A 16,893-nucleotide genomic window follows, 5' to 3' on the forward strand; every position below is an offset into this window, starting at 1 on the left:
GAGGCACCAGGCTGTGCCTTTTTCCTGCTCTCTTTGTGAGGATTTTACAGACCTGTTCCTTTATAAAACATATTTTCTCTCATAGTTACTCACTGATTTTTAAATCTAGATGATTCCCTGGGTGATTTACACACTGCAGTTATTTATGGTCATGGACTTGTTTGAAGACGTTTTGGTGGCCGTCTTCGCAGCCACGGTATAATCAAGCCCAAGTGTTACTGCAGGTTCAAATAAGTCATTTACTAATTGCCGGTTGTTACTACAGGCTAAAAGAAACGAAGTCTCAGCTCACAGTGGGTGCTGCAGTTATTCAGCACTACAATTACTCCAAGTTAGAACACTTGGAAGAGACGCACAGCTGAAATCAAAGCATCACAAGCAGAGTGTTATTCTTCTATTCTGGGTCAATCTTGCACTAAATGCTAGATCCTACATTTCCCACAATTCATCTCTTCCATATTCTTTACCTGACTGCTACTGTACATGTTTGTAACACACACTTCCCATTCACTATCTATGTAACCAATGCAATGTATTCTGGTAGTGTCACCTTTTGAGAGGTGAGGCCCTCTTTAGTTGGACCTATTTTATAACACAGTGTGTTGTAAGTGAACCAGTATGTTGGTTTTCTTTTGAACTGATTGTCCACATAAGGGTTTCGTCCAGTCAGTGTTTGCACTCCTGCCAGTCATCTCTTATCCCTGTCTAGTGGCTTGCTCATCAAAATTGGGGTAGATGCGTCACATGAAAACTCTGAAGCATCTCCCCCATCTTCTACAGGCACACTCCAAACACTGAACCGTCGTATTTCCCTTCTCCAGATCTCACCTTGTCCTCTAATGTTAGGTTTGGTGTAGACTCTGTCTTCATAGATGGGGTCGATGTGGTGTTCAGGGGACTGCAGGGGTCGCAGTTCGGAGCCCAGGTGACTGTGCTGGCTACTGTAGGAACCTCTGGACCCTGGAGAACGCAAGGCGGCGGAAGTTAGACATAGTGACAGATGGATGCATGTGTAGATTTATAAAAATATTCTCGTGGGATAACACTGAATGACAAATTCGACTACAAATGAAAATAAATGATGAAATGCATTAATAGATATGCTTTCATGTACTGGACTGCTTCTGCTCTAGTCATGAATAAAAAAAAAATAACCATTTACCCTGAAAGCAAAAGAATACACAATAAATTAGGGATACTGTATGCTGGGGAAATGTTAAAAAAAAACAAATAAAGCAAACTTTATTTTGAATTTGAGGGTCTTATCTTATTTATTACAAAGAACATCTAATACATTTGAAATAAAATCTTGACAAACTTTAGTCATTTGTTAACATTTGTTTACAAAGCTACAGGGTGAAAAAGGCCACAAATGTAGAAAATGTTTCTACATGTTCAGGAAAAAAGTAGAAAATGAATGACTTGACAAGACTCAATAGCATTTGACAGAAACACACATAGAAAAGTAATCATAAAGGTGTCTTGACCTCTACCTGCCAGGCTACCAGGCCTTTGCAGGGTTGCGTTAGCGTACAGCTCGTGGGAAATCTTGTAGGTATCTGCTCCGATGTGATGCAGCATGCGCTTGGTGGGCGACAGGGTGGCATAGCTCCCCACCGCTGAGCTAAGCTGGTGTATGGGTGATGAGGAGTGATTTCCCCCTGGAGAGGCTACCATGGGGAGCGGTGAGGACGAGCCGCCAGCACCTGATGCTACCATGTTGATGGGGGATGAGGTGCTGAGAGAGGAGGAGACACGGAAACTGTTGGACTTTTTGCGTGAACATATTGTGTTTTGTCTAGAATGAAATTACATTCGTAAACATAATAGAAGTGAAAGAGAGCAAACATCAACCTAGATTAAGAGACAAAGATGAATAGCACAGTGTAAAACACAGATGCATCGATAACGGTGCAGCAGACATGCATATCCGAGTTCTAATCTCACACAGAGTTTTGTGTACCCATCTAGTGTTGCACCAAACAGAAGCATTCAGGCCTTTTTCAGACCTCACCTAAATAGTGAAACTTCACCAAACAGTAGTCAACAAAAAACAGAAAAAGAAGAATAAAATCTGGCAATCAAAGTGTCTGTAACTACAGCTACAGAGATCCATCATCCATGTATTTCTTTAATTGTTTCTCTACCATCTTAGGTGAGAGGTGTGGTGCACACTAGGCCGGTCGCCATCTGAGGGCTGACACAGACAGACAGGCACCCACTCACACTCACACCAATTTAGAATCACCAGTTAAACTAACGAGCATGTCTTTGGAAATGGACTGAAAAGGGTCAAATACAGCTCACTGGACAGTTTTTCAAAAATGTGTCCTGATCTAGTCTGAAACTAGATAAGGACACGTTATTAACCTTTTTTACTGCTATTCCTGGTGTGGTGACGTCAGTGTTAGCCTAAACTACACAGCAGTTGAAAGTCAGGCTGTCGATGATCTTTTTTTTTCTTCTCAAGTTCTTTAAAGGAAAAAGTAAGCAATTGGGTTTAAAGGTAAATGCATTTAAAGGGAGGTTTTTCTTCATGGTTTTACCCACATCAAACTGCGCTTTATTTCACACCTCTGCTTTAATCCTTAAAGTCATGTTTATTTGTTCAGTAGCTGCCAAGACTAATATTTTCTGAATATTAAACAAGCACTATGAGTCCCTTGTGTATTAAATAGTATTCACTTAATTATATTAGTGGATACTTGTATCAATTATTGGAAAATCAATGAGTAAATGAATACTCTGTTCCCTTTAATCACATTTTATTTACCTTCAAATGGAGGTGAAATTTGATTTTAGCTTTTTTAATCATCAGTATTTTCTACTGTTATTTTAACCTACATTTACATCATACATATCATATTGCTAATCCATGGTTATTGGCATATAATATACCATTCTAATAAGGGATTTGCTGTATACATTTCCCCCAAATGTATCATATTTTTTGGAAAGCATCTCTACTTGAATTTAAAATAAAATTCTGTGGGTTTGAACAACATTTGGCTCCACAGCATGAGCTTGTAAAGACTGGCCCACCAACAGTCTGCTACTTCATTAGGGGAGTTTTACTTTTAAATCTTTACTTTTCAGTACAGATTTCCTGATCACGCGTGGAGTGCTGAACCCTTCAATCGATCCGTCGAACGTTAAAGACAGGATGATGTAGCACCTTTATTTGTTTCCATTATAGAAAACATTCTATGCAAATCGTGACATTCCTGGATAAAAATAAAAATGTCTGATATTAAACTTTTTCTTGTTGCCAAACTAACACGACTTAAAAACGATTCAGATGTGAAACAGAGGAGAGGTCTCGTGTGTTCTTTAAACCTGAAATGTGAAGTCGTTGTTTAGTCAATGTCATACGGATAACTAACGATTAAGAGCTCTTGCACGCCTCTGGAAGCCTTAGCTGTGGTGCATCATTTTCTGGCACCTTCCCACAATGCACTGCAGTGATTTAAATAATTTTCCATCTCCTCACTGTTTTTTTTAATAGCAATCAGTGAAAACTGGTTATCTGCAACAATTTTTACTCACCAACAGCCACAGACATGCTCTCTACTTTTAAGGTTAGACTCAAAACTTCCCATTTTGATAAGGTTATAGTCAGGCCCGGATCAGGTGACCCCGAAGCATCCGTTAATTATGCTGCTACGTGATTCCCTGTGACACACTGAGCATTCTCTCGCTCACCTTTTTTCGTTCCCCGGGTGTTTATATACTACTGCTGCATGTCATTACATTTTGTCTTCTTTCTCCAATAGTGTATGTTCTGTCCTGTCTCTGGTGCTCTCTTCTTTTGGCTGTTCAAATGGAGTTTTTCCTTCCACTGCTCAAAGTGTTTGCTCATAGTCTGTTGGGGTTTTCTCCATAGCATCTTTACCTTACAGTATTAACAGTGTTGGTAGTAATGGAATACATGTAGTAATGGAATACATGTACCGCCTTTACGTATTTAAAATACAAAATATGAGTAACTGTATTCCATTACAGTTACCGTTTAAAAAGGTGATATTCAGAATACAGTTACTGTGTTGAAATAAATGGATTACACGGCAGTCTTTTCTTGTTTCATATGTTAGGCTATGCCCTCTTTATTTTTGGTAATTCCGTGCCGGTGGAAACCCAAACAAAACACGCATTAAGAGGCTCTAATGTCTGTGTCTCAATCTCATGGCCCATGTCACCCGTACTTGACGTGAAGAAATATTTTTTTAAATTATTATTCAAAAAAATTATTTAATATCAAGGCAGAGTGTTAGTGTTTTATATACGCGTGGAATAATTTTCTATGGAAGATCGCAGCAAAAAGTGCAGCCGTACCTAATGTCCACCCTACTGTTACTCATTTTAAGATTTAAAACTCTAGTTGGTATGGCGAGTATTCTTCAGTAATGGTAATAAATCACACAGCAATAGTACATTCATGTAGTTGTAAAAAGCATGATAATATATTAAGTAATCCAAAGTATTCAGAATACGTTACTCTCATTGAGTAACGTAACGGAATACATTACAAATACATTTTGGGGCATGTAATCTATAATCTGTAGTGGGATACATTTAAAAAGTAACCTTCCCAACACTGAGTATAAAACGCAAATGTTGTTGTGATTTGGCACCATATAAAAAAAAAAAAAAACCCCAACAAACTTGAATTGAGCTGAACTGTTTATGATTTTACTCCAGCGTGTACATGGCTGCTAATTCAGCCCTTTCCCCATTGCAGCAGGCCACCTAGAACTCGATTTTCCAGTGCAAGTCAGAGCACAGACATGCAAATTCACATATTCTAAATGTCCCTTGCATAAAGGCAGAACTGTACAGCAGAGAGAGCCCCTGCTGCGTGCTTGGCTCGGTCAAACACCTTTCGTGACAAGGAATTAATAAAGCCTACCAACAGTACACAGAGTATTCTGTCATCTGTGTGTCACCATTCTCAGTCCAAGCTGTACAGAGGAAATGCCATAACCTGCTGTGATCATCTACAGTAAGATCATTTACAATTTGGTAAATTAACAGCAGTGAGCATGTTTGTACCCATTTGTACCTCTGTTGTAGCTTTTGTCAGTTGCTGTGGCAGGATATGGGAATCTGTTAATGTTCATCTTGGTGCCGGTACATTACCTCTGATGATGCACGGTGCAGTGAAAAAGTATCTGCCCCATGATTTCTTAGATTTTTTGCATATTTATCACATTTACTTGTTTCAGGTCATAACACAATTTTTAACATTAGACAGAAATAACTCGAGTAAATACAAAAAACTGTTTTTTTAATTGATTTAACCTATTCAGGGGTAAAAAAAACTATCCAGTTCTAAATGACCCTGTGTGGAAAACTGACTGTCCCTCCTTGTTAAATTAAAACATTTTCTGGAAATCTGAGTTCAGCTTCACTGGCCACACTCAGGTCTGATAACTGCTGGACCTGTTCAATCAAGAAATGACTAAAAAAGAAAGTGAAGTAGGCTAAAAGATCTCAAAAAGCAACACATCATCCCACAATCTTAAAGAAGCAGCTGAAAAACAAAGTTAATTGACATCTGTCACCTTGTAAAGAGTTACAAAATTCTTCAGCAAACCACAGTGAGAGCCATTACCTACAAATGAAGAACACTTGAAACATTGGTGAACCTTCCCAGGTCTACCAAAATTACTCCAAGAGCATATTGATGACTCATCCAGGAGGTTACCCCAGGCCCGGAACAACATCTATAGAACCACAGGCCTCAGTTAAGGTTCATGATTCAACAGAAATGGCATCCATGGGAGAGTTCCAAGGAGCAAGAACACAAAGGCTCATTCCACATTTGCCCAAAAACTTTGTGATGAGTTTCAAGACTTTTGGGAAAATATTCTGTTGACTAACAAGACAAAAGGTTTTTGAGTCCTGTTACATCGGCTGTAAAACTAACGCAGCATTTTGTAAAAACAGCATCATACCAACAGTCAAACATGGTGGAGGAGGTAGCTACAAAACCTGGACGACTTACTGTAACAAAATAAGTAACAAATACTGTATAACACTTAAACTGTACAGGGCCTATTTTGTGACCATGGGATAGGCCAAGCCTATTGAGTTTCTCTGTGCCCCTCCACTCTGGGATTTTACTTCTCAGGTAGGTCCCCAAGACGCCCCCACAGCATAAACTGGTAAGTTAGTAAGTAAAGTAAGCCACGGGGCGATCGTTGCTCAAGAGTTGGCAGTTTGTCTTGTAATCAGAAGGTTGCCAGTTTGAGCCCCTCTGGTGGTCAGAGGGCCCGGTGGCGCCAGTGTCTGGCAGCCTCGCCTCTGTCAGTGCGCCCCAGGGGACCCGTGGCTACAATGTGGCTTGCCATCACCAGTGTGTGAATAGGTGGATGCGCTTTGGGGTCCTTAGGGACAGGGTAAAGCGTCATACAAATCCAGGCCATTTACCATTTAAAATTTTATTTACATAGCACCTTTCTAGACAAAAGGTCACAAAGTGCTTCACACAGAGATAACAAGGTATAAAACAAAAACAGACAAAAAGTTGAGGAAATGCAATACTAAAATGATGTGTTTTTAGTTGTTTTTAAAATAGACTACTGAGTCCACAGATCTTTAGCTCAGTGGGAGAGAGTTCCACAGTCTGGGGGCCACAGTGGCAAAAGCTCCGTCTTCCTTAGTTCTCAGTCTTGTATGCTGTATAACAGGTAGGCCCTGATCACGTGACCTCAGGGACCTGCTAGGGACATAGGGCTATAGAAGTTCAGTGATGCAGGCTGGTGCTTGTCCATGAAGAGCTCTGAATGTCAGAACCAGAATCTTAAAATGGACTCTGAATTCAATGGGGAGCCAATGCAGCCGTATTAGCAGCGGTGCCACATGTGAGTACTTCGAGGATTTGGTCAGAAGCCTTCGGTTAGTAAAGATATATTCTTCAAATCGATGTATAATTTGTGTATAGAGTCAGACCAACCTGTAGGATTTGGCGAGTCGGCTGGGTGATTGCTTGGGTGAGGACACTCTCTGTAGCGTGGCGTAGCTGGGCATGTCAGCAGAGGCTGATCCCAGCCGCTGCAGCTTGGTAGGAGATCCCACCGCCTGCAGAGGGGAGCTTACGCGCTGCAATGCAAGATTTGTAATTCATTAATTGGGAATGTCACTCACATTAAATATTCATCCTCTCTTCTTATTCCTATCATTACTTCCATAGAGATGAACAACTCCCCCCCCCGGAGCTGGAAAACCAGAGAGCAGAAACTCTAATCCGTGATAACATCCTGATGAAGAGCTCTGGGTTATCAGACCAAACATGAAGTCACGACTGTAAACTTTTACAACCAAATGAACTTGAAATGCAGCCGTGAGCAACGGGCCGCCAAATGAAGTTCCCTCAGAATTGAATTGGTTGAACAAATATTTCCAATGCCTTTCAGGCACAGAGCTAAAGGGACAATTTAAAACACTGTTAATTTGGACGAGCGTGGTCAAGTTGTGATACACCGGAAAAGTGAAGGTAAATCAGTTTAAATGTTCAACGGAGTTACAATAAAGAATTATGAAAAATGAACTAATGAGTGAACAGTAGTGTAAATCGCCACCTGTTACAGCACGTGTTAGTGCAAGTTTGATGTTTTTTGGTTTTTCCCTGTGGCAGCCAACAACCAGAAGGCTGCACACTTTCTAATAATCACTGTTACATGAATAAAAAAAAATCAGAATCATGGGTAATAAATCCTAAAGTTAATTAAATTGTTATTTGACTGTTTCCAAAGCAATTAAACGATATTGATAACCTCTAACTATAGTGATGATAGCATATGTATGTATTAATGTCTTTATGCACACATTCTCTTCCGTAATGGGAATCTGAACAAAGCTTTGCATGAACATCGTCACACATGCAGTGATCATGTAACTGCGAATGCAATGTTACGTTCTCACGTGTCACGTTTAACGTAATGACTTTATAGTTACCAAAATTACAGAAATAAAGTCAACTAAACGGGACTTTGTAGTAACAGTTCCTGCAAGAATAACGATAATGTATATAAAAGAAAGAGCGGGCTCAGTTTGGATACCTTTGCAACAGACACGGACACCATCCAGTGAATATGTAAGACACATTCTGCTTCACAGGTTTTTCTCCACAAACATGTTGAGCAACATAAGGTCGAATGTTGAATTTGTTCAGTGGTTCTGAGATTTTAACATTTGTTAACAAAAGCTTTTTCTGTCTCTCTTTTGTGGGTTTGTCAGCGGGATGTGTGAAATAGACACGTAATTTGGCAGAGATTTGGTGGCCTTTGCCACAACGATTACCCGAACAATGCTTGCTGACTCTGTGTTGAAAACGTGTGAAAATACTACAGCTTGTATCTTTTGAGATCAATGGAAGCAGCTTGAATTTGACTTCAGTATTAGTGCATTAGAAATTATCCAATCGCTACATGAAACCCTTCAATACACTTTGGTTGCAGTGTGTACAGGAGCAGTGGAGAACGCATCAGTCACACAACAACTGAAGCATCATAGTAATACCTTTAGGGATATGTACCTGTGCAGGCAAAGTGGCACACGAGTAATACATGGATGGTCCAGCAGGTGCAGGTCCGCCCTCTGTGGACATGTGGAAAGCGCTGCCAAAGGCCTGCTGGGCAAATGAGTCTCTCTGGGACTGTGAAGGAGAGTCTGTGCCTGCTAACTGGGCAGCTGCACGGCTCGATGTCACCTGAAGATGGGTGGAGGGAAGAAACATAAGACAGATGAGGGGAAGAAGGGGTCACACAGAGAGGGAGAAAGGAAGGGGGAGACAGATGTGAATGAAGATGTAAGAGGACAAGAAAGGAGGGTGAAGAGGAGCGCACAGGTTAGGAGGACACGGGACAGGAGACACGAAGAAGACAGAGGGCCGGAGAAAGGGCATTTGGAGAAGGTAAATCAGAGGAACAAGCACCTGGTTGTAGCTGTGGACTGCTCCTCCGATTTGCCCACTGCGGCCTGGGACTGATTCTCCAAGTGTCAGCCCTTGATTACTATGGTAACCAGCTGCTGCATAGGCATCTTGATTGTTAAGCTGTAAAGCGCTTTGGGACAGGAGTCCTTGTCCTGATGGGAAAAATGAAAAAGAGTCGAATTAATAAGGGTGATGAGCACTGGCCAAGGACGTGGTTACTGAGCCTGCACAATGTGCAAATTTTTTAAGGAGAAAAATCCTGTTCATTAAATTCATCAAAATGATCTTTAAAAAAGAAGAATCTGGGTTAGCAGTCTGAAGAAAGCTAAAATGATTTACAAGAAATTTGTTGACCAGTGTCAAAAGCCACCTTACAAACAGACTTTATTTCTGTCAAGCTGCTTTTATGTAACTGTTTTCAAATGACTCTTACTTTCTACAACAGTCAGTCTTTGTGTAAAGACTTCGTCTGTTTGTGGCCTTGAAGGCATTCTGTAACCTACTTTACATCCCACGTGTTATACAATGTATCTCTTTTTTATGGGAGAAAGACTAAACGTGAATACAACAAGCAGGACTGTGTTGGTCTGTAACAGACCTTGAAATGAAGAATAGAGAAAGGAAGAAGCACACTGAAGGCTGAAATGGGATGAAACAGATTTACTTATCGTCCTGTTTTAAGGCATCCACTTGCTTTTTACCCACTATGTTATTCTGGCCTCTCTCCACTCTCTTCCAGTCATGCTCCATGACCCTTAAATCTCACTCTATTCCTGACCTCCATTTAAAACACATTCTTTTCCTGCCTCTATCAGTTCCTTTATTGCTCTCGACTACCTGAGTGTCTCTCCCTCTCTCTCTCCATTCCATCTGCCTGTATAATTCAGCAGGGAGAGCGACACAAAAGTGTTAGAATGAGGCCAACAATGAAACTTTCACAAACTCACTCAAGGATGCACTGAAATAATCCATTTTCATTTGCTGTGAAAAAGTAAAACTTGTGGCTTCATAAATAAAAAATGAAGTGTAGTTAGTGAAAAGTTCTTTTTTTATTTTTTTAAAAAAGACTGGTAGCTCTCTTAACTACTAGTTGAATATGAAGCTAGTGGGTGGAGTGGGTTAAGGCGGCATTAAGGGAGCATTCACGTGTAAGGACTGTTTCAACATTCGACGGTGGGTGTGGCAGATTTTCAGCAGGGTATTTTTACTGATGCTACCTTTTGCAGAGATAACCAGTGTGGTGGTGGTCAACAGGTTTGCCTTTCAAAAGGCAATTATCATCTCAACATAAGAATAATAATCATACCATCGAGGACTCACAAATGTAAGCGCATTCCTGGAAAGGGACTGACGAAACTGCCGGAATGGGTGTAATGGGGGATGTACAAAGAAGTGGGAAAACTTGAAGGACAAAATATGGTTGCCCCAGAGAAAACAAGAAAGGTCCCCATTTTGATAATTAGAGGAAACACGAACCCAGCCTACAGGGACTCACGAGCTAGAATACTCCTCATGTCAGTCGCATGTCTGGAAAAATGGGAGCATTGCATCAGGAATGGAGCCTGGCGTTAAAAAATAATCAAATATAAGATCCCATCTGCTGCAGCCCCTTTATGGAAATTAGGGAGTAGGCAAAAGAAGGCACAGCAGTGCCGTAGCAATAGTCATTTATGGCAAGGACACAACACCTTCATTAGAAATTAGGCAGATAGCTTGGCTCGTGCTAACTGCCAACAACAAAGTCAGGAAGGTACTGCACAAGCACCTCCCTCATTCTCTCTGAATAGTTTCATAATGTGATTTGATCGAATAGAAGGATGACTGTGATTTTATTGCTGGCATTGGCTTGAAAAGTTTAGCTAAACTTTTCAGCACAAGCAGAACGATTCAAGTTTGCAAGACATCGCTCACCTTTATTAGTCTATCAGCGCCTGTGTAATTAACAACAGAGCGCTGGTTTTAGGGGTTTTTTCCCCTCTTTAAGACCAGCACTTTTCCACAGGTCCTGGTTGATTTTTTAAAGATACCAAGACAGTTTAATTCTGCAACATTTTGGATATTGAAATGAATTACCTTCACTAAGCACCATGGGGAGTGAATTTTCAAAGCCCAACTACTTCATAAATGCTGCTTTGTGATGCCAGTTTACTGAATGCTGACTTTTACAGGGTCAGAAAACCAGCAGCTCCAAGCTAACTGAAGGTAAGATAATAAAAAATTGCTTAAACGTCAGGCTTAGCTAACCCTCCGCTGGCTGTGTGAACTAACTGGTAAGAGAAAGAAGTTGCTTTCAGTCTTCAGGGAGAAAAAAAAGTAATAGTGGTTTGACTAGATCCAGCCATCATCAACAACACTAAAACATCATCTCATGACAATGTGCAAAGGATCCACTGCCAACACTCTGGACCCAGACACTACAGAACAACCCCAAATACTGAACTACAAAACATAATCTTGTGATTGACTAGTGCTTCTTCCCCTCAGCTGTTACAAGGCGAGCTTATACAGGTATTTGGACACTTTTATAAATAGTAAATGCGCTAAATGACCTTTAACCTCATAAGATAATAGTCTAGTCTTAACAGCCTTTGAACTGACACGAAAGCATACATAACAGGTTCTAGATTTACATTTAAAGGGTTGATTCAATCTCTCAAGAGTTTATCCATCATGATTAGAAATAATAAAAAACAAATTTAAGACCTTTTACTTTGTTGTATTTTTTATTAAGGCTCTACAAACACAAAGTAGCATCGCAGTGATAATTAAATCAGTTTTACACATTACCAGTCTTAACACGTCGTTCCACATCATAACACTTTATTTTTTATGACAGCAGCCAATTTGTGAACATAAAAGTTTTAGACCAGTATTTCAAATAATACAAAAATGGAGCAAGTGACGCAAAAAGTCATAATCCTTATTGGCCAAGACATGTTTAGGTGTCTGGAACAACATTTAAAATGCATCTACATGGATGCTATTTTTATGTCTCCATGTTTAATAGGGAATGGCATAGCGAGTCAGGAAGAGAGGCAGGGTTAACTAGCTGACGACTGCGTTAGAGCAGAGTTAAATAGGTTAACAGCAGGTTTACGCTATCTTACAGCCAAAGCATAATGACATTAAATGCTTCACTGCTAATTTTACATGCAGCCTCATTAGGGCTTCTAAAGCGTTTGCAGTCTTGTGATTTGCACATGGACCATTTCATTTCCAGTGTAAACATGCAAACATGCGTAGACTGTGACACATAACACAGACTCACGCGGCACGGAGGCATGAACCATAATCACAAAAGCATCTAGAAAGCATCAAATGAGAATGTTAAGGGAATAATTTGGGAAGAGGAGGACGGGAGCTGCTTGTACAACAGCCAAAACCCTCCCATCTCTCTTATTAAAGTGCTGTTTCATTTTTGATGCAACCTTGATTAATTCACTTTGGTGATGATAGCAATAATGTTCCTAATAAACGGTTTTAATTACAGAAATTAAACTTTTTTTAGCCAACAAGGTATTTAAAAAAATGGTGTCCCGTTGTAGCTGCAGCGTTGCATGCATGTATCAGCAGATATACTAGATTACGTTCCCTTTATCCTGGCAAAATAACTGACTGCACCCATGTTTATTAAATTTTTAGCACTCAGTACTCTCAAAGGAGTTCTTGAGCTGTCCTCTGTCAGCAGTGGCTGTTCCTTTAATCTCCGCTTGTGTCACTTTTTTTGCCAGCAGTCTAAGAATCAAACCAAGAACGGCGCACGGGACAAAACCAAGAAACGTTGCTTGTTTGTGATTATTAAAGAAGAGAGAAATCTTAGTGCCGGCGGTCCATAAACACTGCACGAGGCAGATAAGGCCAGCAGCTAACGGCAAAAGGAGTCACTCTGGATAAAAGGGTTGCAAAATAAAGCACGACCAAAGTGAAAAGTCACATTAAAGTACAGAGAATGGCTGCAGGCGGAGTAGCTGGTGATTCTGCATAATTTAAAATGTGATATCAAGCTAAGGGTGCTGGCTGAGTTTACTGGGTCGAGGCCTCAGTGTCCAATATGCTCATCTTCCGAGAGTACACACGTATATGCATACACAGGCTTAAAACACACACGCACACACATAGTGAAATGAAGGAATTTGTACTCCAGGCCTGTTTGAGATCAATTCACACACTCTCATGCACACAAGAGTCAAATGTGTATGTGCAAAGCCAGGGGATATTTTCCACAGTTTTTCTTTGCCACTTTAGGTGTGTTTCATATGGCTAGTGGAGCCTTTAAGGAAACAAAGGGCCTCATAAATACATTATTACTCATATGGCATGACACTAAAGGCTCCACTCATTCCGTCTGATGTAAGTGAGTGTGTGTAGGAAAAGATAGGGGTGTATTAGTGTAGTAGCAGGAAAGTAATGGGGTCCTGTAAGAAGGTCTCTGCTTGTACATTTTAATATCTATTCAGAGCTGAGTGAACAGACACACGCACACTTGGATCCCACCTGCCCCCGTGATCTCATGCATGAACACTGAGCACATTTGCATATACCTGCATCTACGGAGTCGTGCACATTCTGACCTCTTTTCTCTTTTCTGTCACGCACGCAGACCCAAAGAGCTTTTCTTCGTGACCAGACTTCTCGATTGACATGTTTTAATATTTCATGAGGTGGTCTATATTTAGATGCTCATTAGAGGCACGTCGAGTCTGCAACACAAATGAAACTGCATGCACGGTCCCAAATAGCTGCTCGCAACACAGCCGCAAACACCAGCATGAAGCAGCGTGAAGACACTCGGTGTACTCTGCTGCTGTGTCACATTAATCTGCTCAGCAGCTCGAGTAAAAGGCATGGATTCTGCTGCTCCAGTGGGCATGGGTTACAGGTGTGTGTGGGCGTATGTAAACATCTCTTCATTTGTCATACAGGTATTATATTTCCTATGCATGCATGTGCTTGGCTGTGTGCTAAGTAGTGTGTACTTTTAACTAAACGAGACAAAATAAACATGTAAGTGCAACCGGCAAACAGCCCTGTGTGGTTAGTTTAGTTTTACGAGTGAGTTAAAAAAGCTGTTCTGGTTTTCTAAAAAAGGGCAGAGTCAGTTCGTTTCAATATCAAGAGCAAAAACACAACAGGCTTTTTTTCAGCGTTAAATATTGGAGCAGCTAGCAGTAAATCACACGTCACAAACCTTGGTAAATCAGTTTGCGCGCTTGATTTAAATATTCTCCTCGCTATCTTTTGTACCTTAAAAAACAAGCTCCCAGAAATACATATGCAAAAGGGTCAGTCACAAAAATCTCTGAGTTCCCACCTCTTAAATTCAATCTTTTCATTGCGCTCTATCATAGCGCAACACACTAGTAAATTTGGTGCATTTTAAATCATGCTAATAAACATTGTTTTCTTAACACAAGCAAACAATTATTTGCCACGATTAGAGTAATTTCCCACGTAATTGGTGATTGATTTCAGAGAGTTACCATTTCTAGACAGCAACTCTAAATCAATTGCAGCTTTTATCATCAGAGCTAGGTAGCAAGTTGAGCTAACATTGAATGAGTTGGCTTAAAGTCTCCGCCTGAATAAAAAAATACAATAAAATAATTATGATAGAGGTATCAAGGCTAGCTATGTAGCTTGCATATTAAAGACATGGACAATGTCAGTATATACATTCTAAGACTGACATTAAGAATGATTTCCCAGATATACTCAATTCTTTTCAATTCAGTTAGCCGATAACATCCATTAGCATCTATGCAAGTTTCTTAACAGGATTCATATACTACACACTAGATGCGCTAGTAATGATATATGTGTGTGTGTGTGTGTGTTACTAATGTAACTAGCTAAGTCGTGACATATTATTTCCTTTGAAAGTAATCCTAGTAAGAATGTGTTATTCCATTTATAGCAAAACATCATCAGTCTACAATTGTGTGAGTTGTTTTTCTTTACTGATCAAGACAGCTGGATATTACAGTGAGAGGCGGAAGCATATGAATACTTATAGAAGCCATTTTAAATTTTTGAAAAACCCAAATGTTTCATGTTGTAAACATTCACACTCATCCCATGCTTAGATTATTCAGTAAACTGTAAACTAATTGTTCAGATATGTCGTTAGAACAGAAAAAGACAACATTTGTCCCGTTTTCCTAACACTAACACACCAATATGAGTTCATTAATGCTGTATGTTTGACTACATCATTGCTTCTGTTGTTCCTCTACTCACCCTCTTGTTGTCCGCACTGCCTTTATCCTGTCTGTGGCTGACCTGCCATTCTCTCTCTCTCTCTCTCTCTCTCTCTCTCTCTCTCTCTCTCTTTTGATTAGCCAGTGAGTGACACATTGCATAACTGATAGTTTACATTTGAAAAATTAACATTCCTGTTTGTGTTGTGTCGCATCCGTCTGTGAATGTTAATGCACGATGCTGTGCATGCACACCTCTACAACTTTTCCGTGTTTTCATTCAGCGCTCAGTGTGTGGATATATGTAGCTTAATGTGTCTGTGCTGTTTAGCTGCATGTTGGTGTGTGTGCCTCACCTCTCTGTACTGTGAACAGCAGGCCAGCTGACACCTCAGCAAGGATGGATTAGCATATCAAACTACTGGCAACACTGCATGTCTCCTGACAGCTACCGCTCTCGCATGGGGTAGAATATAGAGTAACACCCAGTAGCATCCCTGGGACCAAGTATAGAAGGTTGAGAGCGGTTTCACTGAGTGCTCTGACAAACTACTTTAAACTTCACATTAAAAAGCAGCGCAACCTCTTCTTCTAGCAATTGTTTCTAAGTTATCCAGGAACTTAGCAGATAAAGAGACAAATAAGTCCTTCTATGGACCAAATCAGAGCTAAGAAGAGAATAAATAGAAGTAGCAACTTAAATCCAGTCTTAAAATGAATCTGTTTTCACTTTAACTGCCAATGTTATTCAACTTCTTAATGTTCAAAGGCTAAAAGGTATATGGGTCATACAAGAACAGAAAGGCAACTTGTCATCAACAAAAAATTCAATGAAAGCTGCATTCATCTTTGGCACACTAACATACTATTGCAACAGATTCTGTGGATTAAAACTTTTATGTTTGAAAGAAGCCGTATTTTGACCGCAGCAGTCACGGTAATGAAAGAAAACATGTTTTGCATTTAGGTGAGGAGACACGAATCAGCCTGAGTACAGATCATCATGTAACAGGCTTCATTAAAAAGGTTGCTGTTAATTCAAAGGAGGACTAAACATATTGCTGCACTACCATGCTTCCTCACTAGTGGAGGAGGCTGTTTTTGTGAAGCGCACTTTCTTTGTGAACTCAAACACATTCAACAGGTTAATCAACCAAAACCTGGAGACTACGGCTCTCTGGGAATAACCATCCTCGCTGGTTTTGATTAGATTGTACTTTTCCTCTTCCAAGATATGCTTCTTTTGCCATCTCAGGAAAGAAAAAGGAGGAAGAATCGTTTCTCGTTCTACTCTCATCATCACAACATTGATCTTACTGTCTCCTGTAGAAGTGTCCTGTGAGTCCAAGATGCCCGATTCCTGGAGCGATCGGATGCAGGAGTCCACCAGCTCTAGGCCTGTTGTCAGCTCCTCCTCTATGTCCTTCTGTCCATCTACACGTGCAGGAAGAACAGGAGACAAACATGAGCAGAAATTCATACACTTACACATCATGTGACTACACTATTTCTTACAGTTAGCAAATGAAGAGCCACATGCAGACTCCCAATGACTCTCATTGTCTCTGCTTTCTGTCTATTGTGTTTGTAACCTTTCATTTTCAACTCGTCCTTTAACCAGAAACCCACCTTTGAATATAAGCAACTGGATCTTAGACTATAACACAATTCTAGACAAGTTTCAACAAAAAAATATTCAAAATCATTGTCATTTAACTGCAGATTAGTTACCCAAGAAGTGGCTTTACACAGTGACACAGA

General features: G+C 40.3%; 1 protein-coding gene across 13 annotated transcripts in view; it reads right to left on the bottom strand.

The window, feature by feature from the left end:
- The window catches only part of ctnnd2b (catenin (cadherin-associated protein), delta 2b), a 221,209-nt gene that overhangs the window by 82,695 nt on the left and 121,621 nt on the right, over nucleotides 1-16,893 (bottom strand). For 8 of the 13 annotated variants that reach the window (XM_042229108.1, XM_042229103.1, XM_042229101.1 and 5 more), the window contains 6 exons: nucleotides 16,450-16,566; nucleotides 8,936-9,087; nucleotides 8,537-8,710; nucleotides 6,956-7,101; nucleotides 1,488-1,738; nucleotides 829-960 (listed from right to left, as the gene is read on the bottom strand). In XM_042229108.1, coding sequence (XP_042085042.1) covers nucleotides 829-960; nucleotides 1,488-1,738; nucleotides 6,956-7,101; nucleotides 8,537-8,710; nucleotides 8,936-9,087; nucleotides 16,450-16,566 — 972 coding nt within the window. The remainder of the gene's footprint in view (nucleotides 1-828; nucleotides 961-1,487; nucleotides 1,739-6,955; nucleotides 7,102-8,536; nucleotides 8,711-8,935; nucleotides 9,088-16,449; nucleotides 16,567-16,893) is intronic. The other 5 variants (XM_042229109.1, XM_042229110.1, XM_042229113.1 and 2 more) reach the window with 1 other exon arrangement.

Source organism: Haplochromis burtoni, unplaced genomic scaffold (genome assembly GCF_018398535.1).
Source record: "Haplochromis burtoni strain Fernald_Lab_line unplaced genomic scaffold, NCSU_Asbu1 Contig_380, whole genome shotgun sequence".
Classification (NCBI taxonomy): Eukaryota; Metazoa; Chordata; class Actinopteri; order Cichliformes; family Cichlidae; genus Haplochromis; species Haplochromis burtoni.